A 24,370-nucleotide genomic window follows, 5' to 3' on the forward strand; every position below is an offset into this window, starting at 1 on the left:
TTCAAGCTTAAGGGGGAGAATGTTGAGATAAGCTTGAAATAGCTTGGAGATAAAGCTATCTATTTCCTACTGAGTTATAGAATAGGAAATAGTAAATTCCTTGGTGTTTAGGAGTTATCTAAACATCCTTTGTGTTGTGTGTTTAGGACTTATGTTAGACTATAAATAGAGATACCAATGAGTGGTGATTGATAAGTGATTTGTGATTGAGAGCTTTAGTTTTTGAGTGAGTTTTCTAAAGCAATAAAAAAGAGTTATTTCTTGTTATTGAGTTACTTGTTATTCTTGCTTCTAGGTGTGTGTGTGTTCTTGATTCTACAGGCCTCATTATCTAGTTTTAGTAAGTTCATTGTTAGGTTGTAAAAGCGTACGTGTAGTCTAAAATTGGCCTGTAAAAATCGGGCTCGCGATTGTTTTTACAAGTATGTTACCAGTTTATTTTTATTTTTTAATTATGTCACCAGTTAAGGTATATGTTTACTTTATTCTATCTGATTTATCGATATGGATGCGTCTACAACGGAAAACACGTTGATCGTCAAATGACATGCAAATACGTAAATTAATAGTTTCAGAAAAAAAAGAGAAATTAAAATCAGTGGTAGTTCAAAAAATATTTACGAAAAAAGTAGATATATTAGGGCATTTTCAAATTTCAATAAGGGTTCTTATCAAAAGTTCTTATGTATATTAAAAAAACTTCTAATAAGATCAGCTCATCGGTTACAACCTTTACCAGGTTCTAAAACAGAAGAAATAATATTATTATAATAATTTGAATAAGTTTTAGTTCTGCAAAATCAATTGAAGGTTTAATTAAATGATACATGTCCCTTGGAGGTTAGAACCACTACTAAAAAGTCTTCCATTATAGCATGTTAATGAGAGTTAGTTTTTAGGTTTTCTAGTTAAAAATTAAAAAACAGTTTTTATATTCCGCTAAGAACCCATCTTAAAAATCTTCTAATAAACATGCTCTTAAAACCACTTCTTAACTTTCTCTCTAATTTTAATTGTTTTTTTCTTTAATTATTAAGAACTCCCTCCGACAACCTGCCATTGGAACTGGCCTAAGAATCTCATTAGAAGTGCTCTTATGTATCAGGCGCACCGAAAATATTTCAATACCATTAAATAAGCAGGTCATAAGCCAACTAAACGATGTCTATATTTGCTCTTTCTCATAAATGCATTGATATCCGCCTAATAACCATATAGAACTCAGACATTTATCTAACTCCACGTCTAATTTAGTACCGTAACTTGATGTTACATCAAAACTTCCACATACAATACTAATCACACCACACCCCTTTTGTACCTCAAATCGTCAATAAAACAGATAAAATGTAATGTTCAACATTTATATATTAAATGGAAAAGATGTATCATAATAAATACAGACGGTGAACAATGACGTGTGAGTTATTGGGTTACAAACTAGTTGCATGATAGGATTAGATATAGGTCAACATTTGGGGTAAAAAGATAAATTAACAGTTATCACCGATTCTTCCAGCGGCGGTGAGAAGCTAATATGGGCCCACGTAAGCTCATGCTACCCGAATATTATCCCTATCGTCTCCATCTGCAGCTGTTCTTGCTGATTAACTTTGATTATTTTTGTAATAATTTAACCGAAAAGCATCCCTTATGATGTCAATCAATTTGTTTTTTTTTTTGAATAAAATGTCCATTATGACACTTATTCAAACAATTTTATTCCCAGGCTTCTCCACAGCTCACAATCTTCTACTACTGTTATTATTTCAAATGGAATCATCATCTTGATTAGAGACGTGTGGATAGAAAAAAGTACGTAAAGTATTCAGTCAAAAAAATATATTGTATGTAAAAGTATATGGATTGACGTAATGAGTGAGCAAATATATCTTGTCTCGGAACGTAATTTAGAGTTTATAGATTCAGTTCTAACTGTTCATAATTATTGATATCAAATTATTCAGTCTAATTAGGGCTTTGATTTTTAACCAGTTTGGTACCACAATCGATGGCAAGTTTCTGGAATATTATTGCCGAAAAAGCTGATGATCCAATCATTAATCAGATGTTACACCTACTGAGATAAAATATACATAAAACTAATTTTATATGAAATTATATATATCTTGGTACCAAAATTTTCTTATAAGCAATGAGAAGATTCCCAGATTTAAAAAGACAGAAGGACAGAAGGAAAGCGGAAATAGTTCCACTTTTAAGTCCCACTCCTCTTTATATATATAAAAAATATAATTATGATATTTAGATAAATGGTCCATCCCACCCAATTAAATACCTCTAAGATAAAATCACAATAGACAAGAAAAAAAAAATAAACAGAAAATTCATCCACAACCTTCGTTGTCTCTTCAAACTCTGCTAAACTCTCTTTGATACATCCAGATTTGAGTCTTAAGTATGTCTGGAGACTCTTCAGGACTGTTAGATAGCTCCCGCGGTGGCGGCGTGGGTGGTTCAGGCGAGGAGGAGAAGGATATAAAGATGGAGGAAACCGGCGATGTAGGCGGCGGAGGAGGAAACCGGTGGCCAAGACCGGAAACTCTAGCTCTCTTGAGAATACGTTCGGAGATGAATAAAACCTTTCGTGACTCCACTCTCAAAACTCCCTTATGGGAAGAAATCTCCAGGTTTTTTGGTATATATATTTATGATGCATGCATATATATCTTCATATTAAAAACAGAAGTTTTGTGATCTGTATATAGGTTTTACACATTTTCGGATGTGTCTATATTATCATATTTTCGGTAATTTTATTTGAATATTCTTATACGGCTAATTATATGTTTATCTTTATAAATCTAATTACAAATTACATTTAACTATGCTTTTTTTTTAACTTAACATTTAACTATGCTATAAACTAGATAAATTCTAATTACAAATATACAGTTAAATATGTAATAAACTAGATAAATATTTTTATGATTCATGCATTTATCTTTCATATTACACCAAAAAAAAATATTTCATACTGAAAAACACATTTTGGATATATCTACATTATCATATTTCCGTAATTTCATTTGAAAATTCCTATACGTTTAAATGTATCTAAAATTATAATTCGAAATTTACATTTAACAATGTAATAAACTATAAACTATTTTGTTGTCACTTATGGTTGTTCCATAAATAATTAGGAAAATGATGGAACTTGGTTACAAAAGAAGTGCAAAGAAATGCAAGGAGAAGTTCGAGAACGTGTACAAGTACCACAAACGTACCAAAGAAGGTCGTACAGGAAAATCAGAAGGCAAAACGTACCGGTTCTTCGAAAAGTTACAAGCTTTGGAGGCTCTCATCAATCCTTATCCACCTGAACCCGAGTCACAACCCGCAAAATCTTCTACAGCCACCACGTTAGTGACCACAACCACTTCTTCAATACCGTTGAAGCATCATCATCATCAAGTTAGTGTGAAACCCTTCGCCACAAACCCTAACTTCCACCTCAAGCAACCGTCTCCTACAACACCTTTCCCTATTTATAGCAACAACCTTAATACTGGTTTTAGACCAACTTCTAATGACTTGATAAACAATGTCTCGTCGCTGAATCTTTTCTCGAGCTCAACTTCTTCATCTACTGCATCTGATGAGGAAGACGATCATCATCAGGACAAGGGATCGAGAAAGAAGAGGAAATATTGGAAAGGATTGTATACGAAGTTGACAAAAGATTTGATAGAGAAACAAGAGAAGATGCAAAAGAGGTTCTTGGAAACTTTTGAGAATCAAGAAAGAGAGAGAATCTCAAGAGAAGAAGCTTGGAGGGTCCAAGAGGTAGCGAGAATCAACAGAGAACACGAAACCCTAGTCCATGAGAGGTCTAGTGCCGTGGCTAAAGACGCTGCAATCATATCCTTCTTACACAAAATCTCAGGAGGACAACAACAACAATCGCATCAGAACCATAAAGTACCACAAAGGAAACCATATCATAGTGAACATTCAATAACATTTGAGAGTAAAGAGCCAAGGCCGGTTCTATTCGATGGCAACCATTCACTATCTCCTAGTTCTTCGAGATGGCCTAAAACCGAGGTCGAGGCCTTGATAAGGATAAGGAAAAATCTTGAAGCTAACTATCAAGAAAATGGTACTAAGGGGCCATTATGGGAAGAGATCTCCGGAGGGATGAGAAGATTGGGATACAATAGAAGCGCTAAAAGATGCAAAGAGAAGTGGGAAAACATAAACAAGTACTTCAAGAAAGTCAAAGAGAGCAACAAAAAACGACCTCTTGATTCTAAGACGTGCCCTTATTTTCACCAGCTCGAAGCTTTGTACAACGAGAGGGAAAAAAGTGGGGCATTGCCAGTATTACCTCTAATGGGGACTCCACAGAGACAGTTACTTCTCCCACAAGAAACACAGACTGAGGTTGAAACTGATCAGGGGGATAAAGGTGAAGAAGGAGAGAGTGAAGAAGATGATTACGAAGATGAAGATGAAGAAGGAGACAATGAGACAAGTGAGTTCGAGATCGTGTTGAACAAAACATCTTCACCTATGGACATTAACAATAATATTTTCACCTAAATGGTTTTTTTTTATATTCCTCTATATACACTTTTCTAATAAACTACGCAATCGGGTGAAAGATAGAACATAAACAACAAATGCAAGTAACTGGCTTGATTTTCAGTGTTCTTTTTCGTGGTGTTTAATAAAATAATTTAATTTGTAGATATATATATTACCATGCGTATATCTAATTATAGAACCACAAGGTTCAATGGTATCAACTGATGAAATTTGAATTAAAAGTTGGCTCAATTGGTGGGGAAAAGCCAAGGTTAATCAAGCATCCATCTATATCCATGGGTACCGTACGACACATGCACCTACTAAAAAGTTGGACCTACGAATTGATACTGGGTCGGCGCTTTCATCATTTTCCTTTCCTTTTAGTATTATCATCAAAGTAGCATTACGCATTAGTTCGAGAGAAAACATGCCCAAGGAGTAGCATTCATTTCCTCATCACAACACAAATCCATATACTAGAAATTCGTACAGAGGTTCTGTAAATCACATAAAAATTCGCCGAAACTATCAATCTACATCACACTAGTTTAAGATCAGAACGATTCATTGTCGGTCAAGAGAAGTTTTAATATAGACTCGGAAGAACACAACGGCAGAGGAAAGGAGGAGGAGAGAACGATTGATTGAACACAACCACAGGGTTTGTTTATGCAATAGCAAAAGTTGATATAGGTGAAAAACATAAGAAACTAAAGTGGAAAAAGGCAAGAGAACCCAAAAAAAAGAAGAAGAGCCTGTCAGACAACCGTGCGACCACTCCGGAGAGATGAAGATCTAGCCGGATAGCGATCCTCTACAGTACGGAGACTCCGAGGAGAATCGCAACCGTTAATCACACTCAGATCACACAGACATGATTCATCAACCAGGTTTGAGGGCATGTCTCCTTAGAAATCAAGGATAAGGAGGTACGAGCCTATAGAACAGATCCTGTTCAAGTAAGGTCGTGACCACCATCTTCTTCCCTTCTTTATATAAACAACACGAGTGCTCTGTACATTACCGATATGGGACGAAATAAACAACTTCACACACTCTATACGTCATCGTTTGAGTTATCTATATAATCTAATAAAACCTGGGAACTCAGGTTCTAAACATAGACATTTTCAGAATTCCTTCGACCTACATGGCAGCCTAACATTGGGTTTATAAATAAAACTTATATAAAAATTAATTAGTAAAATAAATAAAATTAATTAGTAAAAAAGAATTTGTCAAGATAGTTATATTTTAAGGTTAAGAAACCCAACTTGAGTATGTAACTGTTGAGGTTGTTGCTCTTTAGATAGGGGCCATGTTACCACTATTTTAGGTGATAAAATAATTAATGTGATTCAAAGTTTTTTTTTTTAATATTCTCTCTGTTTAAAATTCGATTTAGTTTTAAAATTATGCACACAGATTTTTTTTTAATATATATATTTTCTAAACAAAAAATATCATTAGTTATTTATTTAAATAAAATTCTGACAAATAATAAAATAGACTGCATAATACAAATGGTTAAGTGACATTAAAAGTTAATAATTTTTGTATTAAGAAATTTAAAACGTATCTATTAGAACCAAAAATCTCCTGTAAAACTTCATGTATAAAAAACAAAGGGAATGCTATTATACAGTTGAATGGTTATTGGATTCTCTAACCGTAATTACCCCGGTAAACAGTTCTAGTTGATGTAAAACACATTTCTAATGGCATTAGCTGATTTTTCACATATTTGTGTGGTTATCTTGAACTGCCTACGACATGAAACTCTCGATCATGAAGAAACTAGTATTATGTTATTTCTAAACATACAGACTAAAACCCATTCATCTACAGCTAGATCCATGGCATGAAGTTGCTGTCTAAACCCAAAATGATTAATTAATGGCATCTTAGTTTTATATTTTATACAAGCATCTATCCATATATATTACTTAACGTGCAATCCAAGTTGGGATTTCATTGTAACATGTGCAGTAAACATATTATTTATAACATGCTGGATGTTCAAGGATTGAAACCAAACGCGGTCATGAGTATACGTAGTTTTTTTTTTTTGCTGCAGTAAGAGTATTTATACATTTTTTTTTGTCACCGAGAGTATATATACATATAGGAAATGTTTTAAACATCTATTCAACACAATCAAAATTACATTCGTATGATCTGTAAATTCTTGAGTCCACGCGCAATTGTGTTTTTCATATATAATATAAGTAAGCATACAAAATAATTGTAGGAGTCACGATCATTAATTAGTAGAGGCATCAATATTTGGTTATTATACATATCAGGAAATGCGACCAAACATGTGTCGCTAGGACTGAGAAATCAAACATGACACAACGAATAATCGTCTCAGATAAGAGTTGTGTATATACATCGTTGGATCTTTCACGTGCGTTCGTCAGTTTGGTTTATGAAATTACCCCTACAAATAAAAGAGTGTTGTAATTTTAGGGCAACCAAGAGAAGAAGACAGAAAAAGAGATGAAGATTCCTTTTTACACGTGGACCCATACCCCATGCTATCTCTCATTGTGTGCATGTGAACTTGGCATCTTCAGTTTCATTTCTTTTAAACTTTAATATATATTTGTATTTGTATTTTATTTGTTTTACCAAGGAAACTGTTACAGAAAAAGAAAAGGATGAGTAACTCTCATCTCTCAGTCCCACCTTGTAATCAATTCTTTTTATATTATATAATGTATACAAAACAATAGCAATAATATGTAAAAAACAAATAGACATCGTCACCCACAACAAGAACCATTCATTTGAAGGTTCTACAAGCATTAAACACTACTAGTTACACGATGAAACCCACACATTGTCCCTATCGATTAACACAACATTTATTTATTATCAACATATTAATTTTTCCTCAGTATAACATAAAAATCAAAGATAAAAAAACAAACCCCTTCCAATATTTAAATTCTTTTCATCTATATCAAAACTTACAAAGATTACTAGTCTTTGTTATTGCTCGGTACAAGCTCAAACTTCACCTCCTTCCTCTTCTTCTTGATCCTCTTCGTCGTCTTCCTCATCGTCGTATTCTTCTTCGTCTGTGCCTTCTTCTTCATCAAAGTTATGATCCAACGGCTGAGGAGGAGGAGGAAGAGGAGGATGTTGATCGGGTTGAGCCGTTGCACCAACCGTAGTTGCCGTAGCTGGAGGCCATTGCTGCTCCGGTTGGACCATCAAAGGAACCAAATTATCCGGTTTGACTAAACCAGATGTTGAGGAAGAAGATGCTATGTTGTGGTTGTTGTTGGTGTGGAAGTTGTTCCTCTCTTTATATAAAGCATCAAGCTGGTGAAAGTAAGGACAAGTCTTGGAATCTTCAGGGCGTTTCTTGTTGCTCTCCTTGACTTTCTTGTAGTATTTGTTAATGTTTTCCCATTTTTCTTTGCATCTCTTTGAGTTCCTGTTGAATCCTAACCTTCTCATTCCTGCTGATATCTCTTCCCACAATGGTCCTTTTGGTACGTGCTCTTGATATTTCGTATCAAGATTCGTCCTCAGCTTTATCAATGCCTCTATCTCCACTTTCGGCCACCGCGAAGAGCTTACCGCTCCTCCCGTGGAGGCCGACGCAGGAGTCATGTTCTGATCACTATTATTTGTTTCCGTAGTAGTGTCGAAGGTCGGTATCACTGCATGTGACGGCTGAGGAGGTGGCGTTTGAGGCGTTTGCTGCGATGTCACCTGCTGGTTGTTATTATTAACCAGCATTTGCGATCTAGCATGTTGCTGTTGCGGTTGAGGTTGCGGTATTACTATTGATTGACATTGAGGGTTCGGTTTTTCTGAAAACTTCTGAAGAAACGCCATTACCGCGGCGTCTTTAGCCGCGGACATGGAGCGTTCTTGAGCTAAGATCTCGTGCTCTCGGTTGATTCTAGCAATTTCTTGAACTCTCCAAGATTCTTCTCTAACCATCCTCTCTTGCTCTCGCTTTTCAACAGCTTCCAAGAACTTGCGTTGAAGTTCCTCTTGCTTATCGACAACCTGTTTCATTAACCGCTCGAAAAACTCCTCCCATTTCCTCTTCCTCTTCCTCTTCTTCCTCCTCGTGGTTGTTGTCGTGCCACCAACCTCAACGTCAGAAGAAGTGGAATAAGAAGACGATGTGGAATTATCCGACAGAAACTCTCCTGAGATGTTTGGAAATGAAGATATGTTCACTGGAGTCATGTTTGTTGTCGGCGGCGGCGTAACAGTTGTTACTGGAGGAGTGGAGAACATTGAGCTAATGTTATTGTGAGGTGGTAGAGGTTGCGGTTGAAGCGGTTGCGATTGCGTTTGTTGATGGGGATGTAGTGAAGAGGAGGTTGAGTGAGTCTCGAGAGCTTCTAACTGATCAAAGAAGCGATAAGTTTTGCCTTCGGATTTTCCGGTACGGCCTTCTTTGGTTCGTTTGTTGTATTTGTAAACGTTTTCGAATTTCTCTTTGCATTTCTTTGCGTTTCTTATATAACCAAGCTCCCCCATTTTCCTGACAACAAAAAAAAACCTCAGAAATTCATCATCATGCCGTTTTTTAAAATATAAAAATTTCAAAATTTGTAGGAAATGTTCATTAGATAAACTAATTTTGTTTGTTCAAATAATAAGTCGGTAAAATGAAGATATATAATATATAGTATTAAAGTAATGGTGTTATAAAAAAAACATGTAGTTGGGAACTTGGGAAGTGGATCAATTAGCATGAGTTTGAGTTTGTGAAAGTACAAACTCTTCACAATCTCGTCGTCAATAAAACATGAAACAACTTATTTTACGTGTATTAACAGCTAATAAATTACAAATTAAAAAAATAAAAAATTAATTAGTCTCACTTCAAGAACTAGCCCAAGCTGAATCTCACAACACGATAAATTATCGGATATCTCATTGAGAAAAAAATACATTGTTACGAACTTAGGAAAAATAATTTCGCAGAACAAAACTCAAAAGATTAAAAAACAAAAAAAAACAAATCTGAAGACATTTAGCTCTACAAAAAGAAGACAGATCTTTAAACACTGTCAGTTAAAAAAAAAAAGACAAGCTTGGTAATAACCATTTCTAATGGATTTTTTTTCAGAACAAAAATTAATAAATTCCAAAAAGGGACAAAGGAATAAAGGAGGAACTTGAAACGCACCTGGAAACCTCTTCCCATAAGGGTCCTTTAACGGTAGCGTCTCTAAACGCTATTCCCATCTCGGATCGTATTTTCAGCAGCGCAAGCGTTTCCTGCCGCGGCCACCTGTTTCCTCCAAAACCACGGTCGCCCATCTCCTCCGACACCTCAAAAGCTCCAACCGCTGCTGCTGTTGCTGCCGCAGCTTCTGTAGCGGCTGACTCGTTATGTTGTAGTGGCACCGCTTCTGTTGCGGCGGCTGTGGTTGTACTACCACCCTGCTGCATCATCGTTAAGGGTTTTGATTTGTTCCTCCAGGCTTTTTTTAAAAAAAATTATCTTCACCCTCTTTTTGACGGAGAAGTTACAGAAATGAAAATTTTAAAATAAATAAGGGAAAATAAAAATTCATAGAAGAAAGAAAGAAAGATAAATAAGAGAGAGGGAGAGTTTACATGAGGAAGAGGAGTGAAATCTCTAGGTGGAGGGTTTTATGGAGTTTAAAATAAAGAGTTTGTAAATACTTAAAATTTATTTTCATTTTTTTCTGGTGATGGATCTGCTTGTCCACCTCAAGGAGCCATTCTATAAATATTTATATTGTACTTTTTTCTCTCTTTACATATTTTATTAAATATAATTTGATTACCTTGTATCTGATATTTTTCCTTTGTTTGAGCCACAATGGAATCTTCATAATTTATTTATCCTTTATATTTTCAATATTTAACGATTATATTTCATTTACAATATACTAACTTAGCACAATTTGTATACTGTAATAGTGATTTCGATTTGATTACACACTAACCTATCATCAAAAATAATTCGTATTAGATTTAGATTTATATTATTCGTATTATTATAAAGTAAATAATGGTGTTTCATATTTTAACTTGATTTAGATTTGTATATATATACCAATGTGGGGTTGACTGGCAAAAACTGTAGATACTGCAGAAAACAATATTTATTTCTAAAGCCATTATTGTAAATCATACGGTAAAAATATTTAAAAAGAAATATATTAGTTTTAGAAATCAGTGTTTGAAAATAAATTTACGGCAAAAAATTAAAGTCACAACAAAAAAATTTATAGTCTAATTTCTAGAGCAAAAAATAAAAATAAAAATCCTTACCAATAAATCCATGTAACAATGTAACAGTTATAATATCATAAACGAGATGAAGCAAAAATTTTTAAACAAAATATTTTTTCTTAAACTAGCCTATAATATAAAATGGAAGGAGTATTATTTTTTAGATGTGCAGTTATGTGATTGATTCTAGTTGACACTCATAAATTTTTTTACTAGAAGAAGGTTATTTATTAGGGAAAATTGCCAAAACGGAACAAAAATTCAGCATGGTTGTCCCTATAGTATAAAACTATCATTTAGTTGTCATTTTAGTATAATTTCTTTCATAATCCCAAAACTAACCCTTGATTAATCTAATTAAACACATTAAATTAATAGAATTTTTAAAAAAATAATTAAAACGTTTAAAAAGGGAAAATAAAATAAAAACTTTTATTTTTTTTAATAAAAATAAATTTTGTAAAACTTAATAAAAATAAAAAAAATAATTTACAAATTTTTTAAAAAAAAACGTTAAATCAACCTAATAAAAAACAGTTAACAAATTTTTATTTTTTTATAAAAGTTTAAAATGTTTGTAAACTTTTTAATTTTATCAAAATTTTTAATGAAAAAAATTAAATGTATTTTTATAAAGTTTGTTTAAACTTTTTATTAAAAACTTTTTGTAAAGTTTTATTTTATTTTTATAAAATTTACAAATTTTATATAGTTTGTTTAAAGTTTTTATTAAACACATTAAACTAAAAGAATTTAAAAAATAATAATTAAAAAGTTTTAAAAAGGGAAAATAAAATAAAACTTTTAAAATTTTATTTAATAAAAATAAACTTTGTAAAAATAATTTACAAATTTTTTTAATAAAAACGTTAAATAAACTTATTAAAAATTTTTTACAAAGTTTTATTTTTATAAAAAGTTTAAAACTTTTTAAATAAAATTGTAATTAAATAAAAATTTAAAATTTATAAAATAAAAATAAAACTTTACAAAAAAATTAATAAAACTTTAAACTAACTTTATAAAAAGAAACATTTAACAAAGTTTTATTTTTTATAAAAAGTTTAAAACGTTTGTAACCATTTTAATTTTATCAAACTTTTTAATAAAAATATAAATTTTAAAAATGTTTTTAATAAAATAAAATTTGTAAACTTTATAAAGTAAAAATAAAATTTTACAAAAAAATGCACCTAATTTCAAAACACCACATGTTGTATAGATATGTATCATAGTGAACAAGAGTTTGTGAAAAAAACAAAAGAAAAACTATGGAAAAACCATAGATTAATGAATAAGACAAGGGAAAATCATTTTTTAAAAAAAATTGACAAGCAAAATCGAAAATAACACGTTTTAGGAAGTTAGAATATTTTTAGAAGATTTTTAGAATATTTCCATAACTGAAATTTTCATTAATTTTCGCAAAAATCAGGTAATCTTATCCGTAGAAGGCGCATTCTAAAAGTTTAGAATATTGACAAAAATCCAGAACACGCATTCTACTTTTAGTAGATGGAAGAGTACATTTTAGAAAACACATTCCGCGAAATTTAGAATACTTAATAAAAGTAGAAAATGCTTCCGGACGAAAAGTAGATAGCTTTAGGATTAGTAGAATGCGCATTCCACTTTTTTAGAAAATTAGTAAATAGTAGAATGTATGTTCTAAAAATAGTAGATGAACATGTTTATTTTAGAAAACGCTTTCTACTATACCATTTTCTGTAGAAGGCACATTCTACCTTTAGTATAACGTATTTTCAAATTCTTATTTATCAACTTTTTGAAAACAAAAAAAATATCAGCATGTGTATATTGGTGTTTTATTAATTGTTTGTATTTTTAATATTTTTTTGATTCACAAAAGTATTTATTTCATTAGTTTTCAGAAATACAAAGGGTAAAAAGGAGAAAAATTGGACAAAAAATGATTTATACCAAAGGGACAACACCCTTGTTTTTTTGTTCTCTATTAGCAATTTTCCCTATTTATTACAGACATCTATTTAATAGCTGTGCATAAAGTCGGTGGTGATTATTACTTGTTTTTTGTTTGTCTAGCAAAATTCTCTGGGCATTAGAATTAAAGGGCTTTAGAATTATTTAAGTTTCATCAGATTTTTTTTTTTTGGTCAAGTTTCATCAGAAAATTAGGGTTTGAATTATGACCCGTAGAAGACTATTGGACTATTCCTAAAAAATCACTATTTTCAAGAGAGAGTTTTTTTTTCATTTCTTTTTGCAAAGAAATAATGATAAAATTATACTCCCTCTGTTTCATAATAAGTGTCACTCTGAGCTCATTTTCTTGTTACACAAATAATGTCACTTTACAATTCTAATGTTAATTATACTAACTTTCATCTGAAAATTAATTATAAACTGCATTGATTTTATAAATAATTTTATTTATCTAAAATACTATTGGTCAAAGAGGTATAATTAATTACAACTTACATATATTTCAACAACTTTTTTAATCTGTGTGAAAAATGTCACAACGACACTCTTTAAGAAACGGAGGGAATATATTTTATCAAAATAGGAACATAATCTATTAATAAAATGTTATGTCCAAATATATATTTCATTTATTTAATAGACTATTATATTAAATTAAACTAATACTAAAAATATAGTTACAAAAAAACTCAAATATTAAAACTAAAATTTTCAAAAGTAGTTAAAACAAAAATATACTCGTCCTTTGAAAGGGCGAATCAAAATCTAGTTTTTTGTTAAATTTGAAAAAAAAACAATCATTATTTTTCATTCCTACTATTATCTATATTGTTCTTATAATGGTTATTAGTTAAATCCTTAGTGAGCAAACTACTCTATTGATACAAATAATCTAGAAGATTAGTTAAATAATTTTTTTCTTATAAATCAGAAGGTGTCTGAGCTTTCGTCCCAAATAATCCCCAGATCCGGGACCAGCCGGAGATAGTAAAATTTTGAATCACCACTTAACTGTTAAAACGGAATTTTGATGCAGTTAATTTTAAGTGTAGGCTGTGTAGTCGAGTTTTCAAATGTTTACAAAATGCGTTTCTTGGAACATATTTTGGAATTCAGTGGCGGTAACTTACATATTATTTGGAATTACGATGCTGGCCCTAACGTGGATCCCATTCCCACTGACCTTTAATCATTGAGGGTTATTTAGCTACCCCTGTGTTTCTAAATGTAAATTATTTTAGATAAAAGCATCAATATTAAAAAACTTGTTAGTTTTAAAATGTGGAATTTAATATATAAATCCTACCAATCATAAAAATATGTATTATTTTATTAGTTACACAATATTTAATATATAATTAAATCCTACCAAGCATTGAGATGTGAAAGCAATATATATTTCAAAACAATTTTTTTTTCTAAAATTACTTACATTTAAAAGTAGAGGGAGTGTTATTTTCTTAGTTGAACATTTAGATTTACAATTAATATACTAATATACATCCTGATTAGTGATCCGGATTTGTTCCCCCCACCTCTCATATTCACAAAGATTATTCTAATATAAACAAGTACTGATCGCCCACTCTATAAACACGGCCTTGATTATTAATAATTTTATGTAATATTGTGGTATTTTGTTTGTAGTTTAATATTTAATTATGCAGTTTTATTTATAATTTTATTTTAAAAATAGAATTAGACAACAAGAATATTATAAAAGAAACGTAATAATTTTGTTTAAAAGGGTACATGAAGACATAATTTTGTTTAAAAGGGTACAAAAGAAGTTTAATAATTTTTATTGTGTTATTTCTTCATGTATCCTTTAAAAAAAATTAAGTTTCTTTTGTAATATTTTTGTTGTCTAATTACAGTTTTAAAATAATATACATTTTATTTTAATTTTTTTATTTAATTTATGTGTAAAACTTGAATTTATAAAAAAAAATCTGAAACAATTATGAGATATAAACTTTAAGAATTAAAATGATAGACAAAAATAATATTTAAGAATCATAAATGTGATATGTAATTAATTGTAAGGATCAAATGGAAAATAAAAAGATGAAACTTCAAATTTGAAGTTTTGAATAGTGAAACTTCAAATATGAAGTTTCACTCCACAAAACTCTAAATTTGAATGAAGTTTCTTTTTGGAGAGCAAAAAACTCTATATTTGAAGTTATAGAGTTTCTTTTGGAGATGCTCTAAATTCGTAAAAACACATTCATACCATCTTCAATATTATTACATTTTCTATTATTGTTGTTGAGAACAAGTTATATATATATCTCCGAAATTTATATCTTCTTGTCATTGTTGAGAGCAAATTATTTGTGAGTCAAGCATGGTTACGAGAGTTGGGACATATAAGCATGGTTCAGTACTGACTTGTTTCTACTGAGATATATGTTTCAAGTCTCAGTACACACGATATGGAGGGAAAGAAATGGAAGGCGACATGGTGAGGCGCGCCAAACATCAGCTACCATCATAAGTTTCATTGATAAAGTGGTTTGACATAAAATATCATCACTCACTGGAGATAGGGGTCATCGATTTGATAAGACCATTGCGGCCTGTTTTGCAGAGACGTCCTTTGTTTTTCTTTTAGCTAAGTTCTATATTTCAGAAGTACTAAATCAAGTGTTACACATGTTGTTAAAAAGTTTTTTTTGAGTGAATAAATTTAAAATTCTTGAAAAAATAATAAAAATCAACATTTATTTTATTTTTATTAACTTAAACTAAATTGAATGGAATCTACAACATAACAATTTAGTGGTCTAGTAAATAAAAGATCATAAAACCAAAAATCCAATTGAAAAGATGTAGATTATACGTTTTTTGTAATGAAAAATTTGTGTGTATCAATTGTTTAGCATTTTATATTTGAAAATATTTCTATAAGTTGTTTTTCTAAAAAAATAAAAAATTGTGATGTAATATATCTGGCTCTCTCAAAGCCCTTTTAAAAAAATATATATATATATATTGGCTCTCATTTTTATTTTGTTTCAAGCCCTCAATTTTTTTGCATCGGCCTGACTATGGAGTATTGACCGGTTTGAAAAGAAGAGTTATAATAGTATTAACTTCTTATCTCTCTGGGGTAATTGAGAAAAAAAAAAGAACAGTTACTATTGTCTTAGAAGTTTTTTGACATAAGATTAGCTTTAAGGGGAGTGTATTCAACCGAGAGTTTTAGGTGATTTGTATTAAAATGACAAATCCACTGTTATTCAATCATGAATTTTAAAAACTCATTTAAAATCCACTGTTATTGAACTTGACATTTCATAAAGTACTCTGAAATCCACTGTTATTGAAAATATTTTAAGTTGTGGAGTTTTAGGGGGTGTATTCAACCGAGAGTTTGAGGTGATTTGTATTAAAATGACAAATCCATTGTTATTTAAACATGAATTTTAAAAACTCATTTAAAATCTATTGTTATTGAACTTGACATTTCGTAAAGTACTCTAAAATCCACTGTTATTGAAAATATTTTAAGTTGTGGAGTTTTAAAATTTTGAGGTGATTTTAGGGTGTTTGGGTGGAGTTTCTTAGTTAAAAAAATTAAAACTCAAATCTCATGGTTTTAGGTGATATTCTAGAGTAGTTTAACAAAAATTACCTAAATCTCTACAACTTATTAAAATCATCTAAAACTCCATTAAAAATCAAATCACATCAAATGTTAAATTGAATACACCCCCCTAAAGTTTTGAAGTGATTTTAGGGTGTTTGGGTGGAGTTCCTTAATTAAAAAAAATTAAAACTCAAATCTCATAGTTTTAGATGATATTCTAGAGTAGTTTAACAAAAATCACTTAAATCTCTGCAACTTATTAAAATCATCTAAAACTCCATCTAATCTATTAAAACTGAAGTACAGATTGTACTTAACCCTTAGTTTTGCACAAAAATTACCAACCTATGCCACTCATCAAAACACTGTAGTTTTGCTATCACATTAATTAATTGAATTAATTTATTAACCCAATAAAATTGTACTCACGTTTCTTAAATCATTCCGTCCGGTAACAACTCTAATTAATTATGTTCAACCATCACATACCTTATATAATTCAAAACCAATAATGAACCTTAACCATATATATATCGTTACTCTCTTTACTAAACCATTCCCTCTGGTACAGAATCAAAATAATTATGTGGAACCTATAACCAAACGATTGATCATGATTAAGCTTCAGTTAATGTTTCTTCATAGCAAAACAAATCTGATTACCGATTTTATTATATACCATTCAGACTTATGGATATCATTATAATTCTTTCTTTGTACTATATCAAAACTAAATATTATATTTACTAGGGCTGGGCAAAAAACCTAGATCAAAAAAACCGAACCGAATCCGACCCGAAAAAGTAGTACCGTATCCGAACTAAAATTTATTAAATATCCGAACGGGTTCAAAATTTGGTTATTTATAGAACCGAAACCAAATCCGACATGAACCGAAATATTTTGGATACCCGAATGTATCCGAAATAGATATATATACCTAAAATGTATTAATTATTTTTAGATTTAATGTATATTAAAAATATCCAAAATATATAAGATACTTTTTTAGTTTTCCAAAATACTTGAAAATATATACAAATAGTCAAAAAGTAAATGTCCAAAATAGCCAAACTGTACTCAAAACGCCAAAAATTCTTAAACAATCTATTGATTCTCTATCCAAATGTTCAAACCAAACTAATTTATATGTTAAGTTTAGGTATTTTGACATTTGTTATTCAAATTTATTTATAATATATTATGTTATTTATAGGTTTTGAGAAATTTAAAGTATATAATGAGTTTTCAATTTTTTAAAATAAATTAAATGAGTTATCCAAACACGAACCGAACCCGCAAAGATCCAAACCGAACCCGAAACGAAATTTATAAATACTCGAATGAGACTGAAATCTTTGACCCCCAAAACCCGAAACCCAAATAGATCAGAACCGAATCCGAATGGATACCCGAATGCCCACCCCTATTATTTACCTTCCAAAACTCGATACTGTTAACTAATGGTTTCTAATTCTACGCAAACAACATTAAATGTAGGAAATTATAACACAATATTCTTCAATTCAAAAACAAAACAACATCCAAAGATTTTTTCCTATTTCTACTCTGTCAAAATACTCGAAACATGTATCTATTAATTAACACAATCAACATATTTTTTAAATAAAACACGTATTCCTTATCTACAGTGTGTATATTCGAATTTTAATTATTGTATAATTAAAAGGAATGTGCATATTCTGTTTTGATTTTGCGTAACAATCAAAACTACCAAAAGATTGCGATTTATCCCATTAAACCTATCATTCACATTGCCAAGTATATATATATATCATCTATCTTACAGAACAAAGTTCAATTTAACTTAAGTTGACACAAATTTTGTTATTCTAAATCTCTGGTTTTACATTGTATTCTATAGCTATTTCTCCTTTTTTGTTTACTAATTACATTTTTTTCATTTGGTTTTTCGTGATTTGTTTTTTTTGGTTTACAAAAATATCATTAAAACTTTTGCGTTTATAAAATGATTTTAAACTTAACAACGATTCTTACATTCTGTTAAAACATTCAATTCACTATATTAATATATATTTTGTTACTGTAAAATTAGTAAATCTTTTGCATAGTATTATTTGGTATGTAATAAACATTTCAATATAACTTATAGACTATGAAGAACATATGATATAGTGCGCCTACTATTAACATTTCAATATAACTTATAGACTATGAAGAACATAAAAAAGAATAATATGATACATTGTGCCTATTATAAACACAAAATAATATGATTATCATATAAACTGAAAAATGTGTTTTGTACATATTATAATATGGAACTCATATTATTTTCAGACATGTGAAATTGTATAACATTTGGATGAGAAATAAATAGAAAAATTCAGAAAAATATATCACATCAAATGATAAATTGAATGCACCTCCTAAATAATTAACTCGGACGAAAAAAGAAAAAAAAAATTAACTCGGACGGAAAACCACACGTATACATGTGTACGCACACTGTACACACTCCCACAGTGCCACAAGTATAATGTGTGCACGGAAAATCACGGACACTCAAATACACACACACGAATATGGTGTCAGGCTGCATCTGTCTGATTTTTCAACGTGGCACCAACACAGAAGATCTGGTTTACACTTTTACCAATAGATTCGAAGAGTTTAGTTTAGTTTTTTTTTTTTTTTTGCTAAAAAATCCATAAGTTTTCAAAGTAAAACAAATATTAAAAATCAATATCTACAAAAACGAAGTAAATCACAAAAACTAAAAAATTTAGACATGAAACTGATCTGCTCTGACTTTTATACATATATATATATAATAATATATAAGTTTAGTTTAGTTTTTTTTTTGACTAAATTCTACAAATTAAAGCATGAGAAAAATTCGAAGAGTTTAGTGGTGAACTGTATCTATAAAAACATTTATAAAAGGACATTTTTAAAGTGTGCAAAACTTCATATTTGAAATTGAGTTAGTTTTCTCCAAAAACAAAATTTCAAACTCAACTTCAACAACATTTATATTTTACGCTATAGTCTTTTTGTTTATCTTAATTAATTCAAATTTATAAAATAAATAGCACATAAATGAAAACATTATTAGCAATATCAATTTATAAAATACTACACTAAAATATAAAGTCCTAGCTAAAAATATATAACTAAATATTAAATAAAGAGTAAAATATCAAATTATTATATAAAACTATTTTCATAATACTCCATATCAATTTGTTAAGTTTCTGTTTAATATTGTTGTTTTCTAAATCTAGTTTTAAAATGTTTTATTTTTTTTCATTTAATTTTATGTGTAAAAATTAAATTTATAAAAGCAAAGTTGAAATTATGATATATTATTTTTGAGGATTAAAAATATAAATGATAAAAAATTTAAGAAACATAAATATAATATGTAATTGTAAGAACCAAAATACAAATAAAAATATGAAACTTAAAATTTAAAATTTTGAGTAGTGGCACACTATATTTGAAGTTTCACAACTAAAACTTTAATTTTAAAATTTTGAAATTCTTTTTTTTTAGAACAAAATCTTCATATCTGAAGTTATAAAATATATTTTATAAAACATATTTTGGAGATGCTCTAATAACTTCTAATTTTCTCCATGCAAACTAGCATATAGATATTAATATATGAGACAATCAATTACATTATAGAAAATACACTAGAAAAGCAAGAAGAGATATGTTTTATTCTAAAAATAGCGCATAAAGATAAACATTTCTAAATTATCACTAACTAAAATTTAAAATAGTTTTATTTTATATTTGAATTTAGTGATTAGAATTTAGATTTTAATATTTAAGGGATGCAGTTATGATAAATGTTAGTGTTTAAAATAGTTTAATCATTTTACCTTTTAATTAATGTTATTCAGGGAATCGTTTTCTTAATGTATTATTTTTTATACTTTGTGTGCTATCTAAAGAAATAATCTAAAATATATGTCAGAATATATTTCCATTTTGTACAAAGCTGATTGAGGTATCCACCACCATTTATTATATTTTAAAATCTTCTTCTTATTAGTAACTATTTTATTTTTTAAGTTAATATAAAATCTTTACATTTATGTAAGTGTTATATACTAGTTTTTAAAATACTTGCGATAAATCATGGACTGAAACTCATAATAATTTCTAAAACATGCATGTAACCAAATATCAAATCAGGTTTTTTGATCTATACAATAAATATTTTACTACTCTCAGCCTGATTATTCTAATAATATATTATATTTAAATAACAATATGACCTGTTGATATATGTGTGATCCAACTATTTTAATACAATTATTAAAAAAATTTATTAATCATTTAGAAAAATATTATACAAAAACATAAATATAACTAAAAGCACAATAAAAATTAAACTTATAAAAAATGTAAAACAAAAATATACCCGCTCAAAATCTAGTTGACTATTAGAACAACATCAATTGGCATAAGTACACAGACATCTATTTTTTTCTCTATATGCACGCATGGTACGATTTAGGTGTGGTTATTTTCGATTTATACAACTGAATAAATTCTATGCGGTGTTGACTTGCTTAGTTAATACTATCCTAGTTCCATAAAATAAGATTTTCTAGAGTTTTCACGTTTATTAAGAATATAATAAATGTATATAACTTAATTTACTATTTATTTTTCTATACACTTTCCAATAACTATCCACCAATAAAATTTAATTAAATTGAATATTCACAATTAGTATTTCTCAAAAATATAAAAAGGACATTAAAATATAGAAAATCTATTTTTGTGAAACAAGAATAAAATCTAAAAATCTTACTTTCGGAAATTTTTCGGAAATGGGGGAGAGTAAGAACGACTAAACCTTGATATAGTGCGAATGTGAATGGTTGGCCTAAAGCACAAAAAAAATTATGTGGCCTCTTATAAAAATACCAACAATAAAATAGTAACAACCAACCAATACAAAAAATATATAAATTCATAGAATGGTAAAAGTTAAAACTATTTTGGTCATATGGAGGATCGAATTACAGTATGCTAACTCAAATCAACCTAATAAACCATTTGAACTAACTAACACTCAAAGATATGTGGCCTTAATTTTCTGTTTGTCTCCTGTGGCCTAAAACAGATGCTTTAGCTGCCTGGTATCATGACTCTGGCTTCGTCCTAATCATGGCCGGCTTAACATGGTTAAAGGATCAAGGGCAAAAAAAATAATTTGACCCTCTAAAATTTGTGTTTATTTAATGTTTTAAATACTTTTTTTTTGTTTTAAAAATTTAGGCTGTAATATTTTGTTTAATTTGTGATGAAAACAAAAGTATATACATATAAAAGTATTTTGGACCCCTTTTCAATTTTATTTATAAGCTTATTAAAAATCTTATTATATAAAGTTTGGTTCTTCAAAGATACTAATTAACATGATTGTGGCATGTGTCAAACTTTTTTTTAAGATTGTTATATGTGTCAAATATATGATACAATTCTTTTTTAAAAGATTTGTGTCAAACTTTTTTTTAAGATTGTTATATGTGTCAAATATATGATACAATTCTTTTTAAAAGATTTAAAAGAGATTAAGAAAAAATTCTCATTACGTAATAGTCTTTTAAATTTTAATTTATGAATTAGTATTTTTAGAAAATAAAAATTTAAATTTCCAAAAAAGAAGGAAAATTTACAAATTACCATTTTATATATATATTGTTAAAAATATTTGATAGTAATTTTAATTTTTTTTTGCGACATGTATCAATAAATTTTTAAGATTGTTACATGTGTCAAAATATGATACAATTCTTTTTGTTTAAGGATTTAAAAGAGACTAAAGAAAAAGGAAAATTCTCATTACAAAAATGGTCTTTTAAAGTTATATTTTAGGATTTCGTATTTTAAAAAATGGAAAGTTACAAAATTACCATTTTTAGTATTTTACATTATATATTTTTAAATATATTTGATAGTAATTTTCATTTTTTTAAATTCTAAACAAGAAAATAATTGTAAAAATCTAGTTTCAAGTAATTATTTTTTGTTAATATTTTAAAAAACAAATTGTGACATGTGTAAGAAATGATACAATTCTCTTTTCTTTATGATTTAAAAGAGGTTTAGAAAAAAAATTCATTACAAAATAGTCTTTTATGGTTCTTTTTAGGATTTTATAAAAAATACTTTTATATTATTTTTTACAATTACATATTGTTAAAAAAATTGATCGTAATTTCTTTTTTAAGCTTAAAAATAATAATGGTAAAAAGCTATTTGAAAATAATTAATTTTCTAATTTTTTTTATTTTATTTTTAAAGATATTAAAGAAAGACAACTATAAAAGATAAATGTTAACTTTCAAGAAACAAATATTAAACAAAACCAAATTATAAAATCCAACAAGTACAATAAGTGATTTAATAAAAATAAATATTAAATAAATAATATTTCTTTTTTAAAGTATAAACTAAATAAAATTGCAAAAGTACTCTTATTAATTTCTTATAATTAACTAACTTTACTTTTTAATATATAATTGTATGTTAAACAATTATGACAAAAAGCTAAAAATATTTCACATCTATATTTAGGTTTAATTTCCACATATTATTTTTACAAAACACAATAGTATTTATGTGAAATATATTACATGAGTATTTCTTTAAATTTCTTTATACAACTCAATTTTTTTATCATCGTTGTTACATCTTATGATTCTAACATAATTTTTTTTAATTATGAGGTTGTCGTTTTACATGAGTATGTGTGAATATGATGAATATGTGTTTGTACATATAAGACAAATATATAACTAACTAAACATATTTTTTTATAAAAACCAATTTATGTGTATAAAAATCTTAAAGAAAAAGTAATTATCAAATAATTAATTTTCCATTTCTAAAATTCTAAATAAAATAAAAATATAAAATTAATTTTATTTTCTTATAACTAACTAAATTTCATTTTTAATAATGTTGTGTTAAAAAATTGTAAACCAAAAATAACTTCAAATATTTCACTTGATATCACTGTAACATGTGTCAATTAAAAATTTAGATTGTGAATGTATCAATAAAAATCTGTCATTACTTTAAAAATGTAAAAATATTAGTGATATTTTAAAAAAAAAATTGAAAATGGCAACTTTTAAAAATGGCAAAATAGTTAATATTAACTTGAAATAATTATTTCATAGTAATTTTATTTTTCTAAATCCTAGACAAATTATAACTGTAAATTATTATGTAATATTAATTTCTTTTTCTAAAACACTAAAACACTGTAAAAGAATATTTGATAGTTGTTTTCCTTTTTTCTTAAAAAAAAATCCTAAACAAAAGAGATTTGTATCATATTTTTAAGTCATAACCAAAAGAGAACTGTAAAATCTTATTTGATAGAAATTTTAATAAAGAATTTGATGATGAACATGATACTAAAAATTATTAATTTAAAAAAAGAAGTGTAAAATTAGTATTGATAGAAATTATAAGAGAGTAATTTTAAATTATTGATTAGTAACTAGAAATAATTATTTTATAGCAATTTATTTATATCTAAAATTCTAAAGAGAAGATAATTGTATAAGGTTATATAACAGTAATTTTCTATTTCTAAAATCCTAATCAAAAATGTAAAGGAGTATTTAATAATATTTTTATTTTTATTGTAAATAAAAAGGATATTTATAAAATAGAACATTTTTTCTTTTAAAAAAAAATTCTAGCAAAAGAAAAAATTTAAAACTTATTTAATAAAACATTAGATTTGTACATAAGAAAATGTATAATGTTATCATTTACTTGATTGACGTTATTCAACTTTCATTTTTTTTATATTTTTCATTCAATTTCTTATTTTGGGTTGGGTTCAATTCAAAAATTTAGGTATAATATTTTTTCTAATCCAAGTAGAAAGTTGATAACAATTCATTTATGTACCATTATTGTAAAATACAAATTTTAACTTGAACTTATGTATGAAAATTATTTTTTAGTTATAAA

The 24,370-nt window shown here is 28.2% G+C and overlaps 2 protein-coding genes and 1 non-coding gene across 4 annotated transcripts; 1 reads left to right on the forward strand and 2 right to left on the reverse strand.

The window, feature by feature from the left end:
• Positions 1 to 2,250: 2,250 nt before the first annotated feature.
• On the forward strand, positions 2,251 to 4,680 carry LOC108849843 (trihelix transcription factor GT-2-like). Of its 2 annotated transcripts, none has more exons than XM_018623454.2 (2): positions 2,251 to 2,651; positions 3,168 to 4,680. In XM_018623454.2, the coding sequence occupies exons 1-2, from the start codon at positions 2,422 to 2,424 to the stop codon at positions 4,567 to 4,569; spliced, it is 1,632 nt and encodes a 543-aa protein (XP_018478956.1). In that variant the 5' UTR covers positions 2,251 to 2,421; the 3' UTR covers positions 4,570 to 4,680. The 2 variants fall into 2 exon arrangements, with proteins under 2 accessions (XP_018478956.1, XP_018478957.1); XM_018623455.2 differs by having other exon boundaries at positions 2,493 to 2,659.
• Positions 4,681 to 5,309: 629 nt separating this feature from the next.
• On the reverse strand, positions 5,310 to 5,526 carry LOC130508906 (small nucleolar RNA U3). Its single transcript, XR_008943090.1, has one exon. It is a non-coding gene; the product is annotated as a small nucleolar RNA U3 (small nucleolar RNA).
• Positions 5,527 to 7,411: 1,885 nt separating this feature from the next.
• Positions 7,412 to 10,258, reverse strand: LOC108848832 (trihelix transcription factor DF1-like). The gene is made up of 2 exons (XM_018622280.2): positions 9,728 to 10,258; positions 7,412 to 9,076 (listed from the first exon to the last, which is right to left on the reverse strand). Exons 1-2 carry the CDS (start codon positions 9,994 to 9,996, stop codon positions 7,573 to 7,575), a joined length of 1,773 nt encoding a protein of 590 aa, XP_018477782.1. The 5' UTR covers positions 9,997 to 10,258; the 3' UTR covers positions 7,412 to 7,572.
• Between the last annotated feature and the right edge of the window lie 14,112 nt (positions 10,259 to 24,370).

This window comes from Raphanus sativus, chromosome 2 (assembly GCF_000801105.2).
Source record: "Raphanus sativus cultivar WK10039 chromosome 2, ASM80110v3, whole genome shotgun sequence".
In the NCBI taxonomy this organism is placed as follows: Eukaryota; Viridiplantae; Streptophyta; class Magnoliopsida; order Brassicales; family Brassicaceae; genus Raphanus; species Raphanus sativus.

Coding starts and splice junctions, on each gene's coding strand:
- LOC108849843 (XM_018623454.2), top strand. CDS start 2,422: ATGTCTGGAGACTCTTCAGGACTGTTAGATAGCTCCCGCGGTGGCGGC. Junction 2,652..3,167: donor TTATGGGAAGAAATCTCCAG/GTTTTTTGGTAT, acceptor ATAAATAATTAG/GAAAATGATGGAACTTGGTT.
- LOC108848832 (XM_018622280.2), bottom strand. CDS start 9,996: ATGATGCAGCAGGGTGGTAGTACAACCACAGCCGCCGCAACAGAAGCG. Junction 9,077..9,727: donor TTATGGGAAGAGGTTTCCAG/GTGCGTTTCAAG, acceptor TTTTGTTGTCAG/GAAAATGGGGGAGCTTGGTT.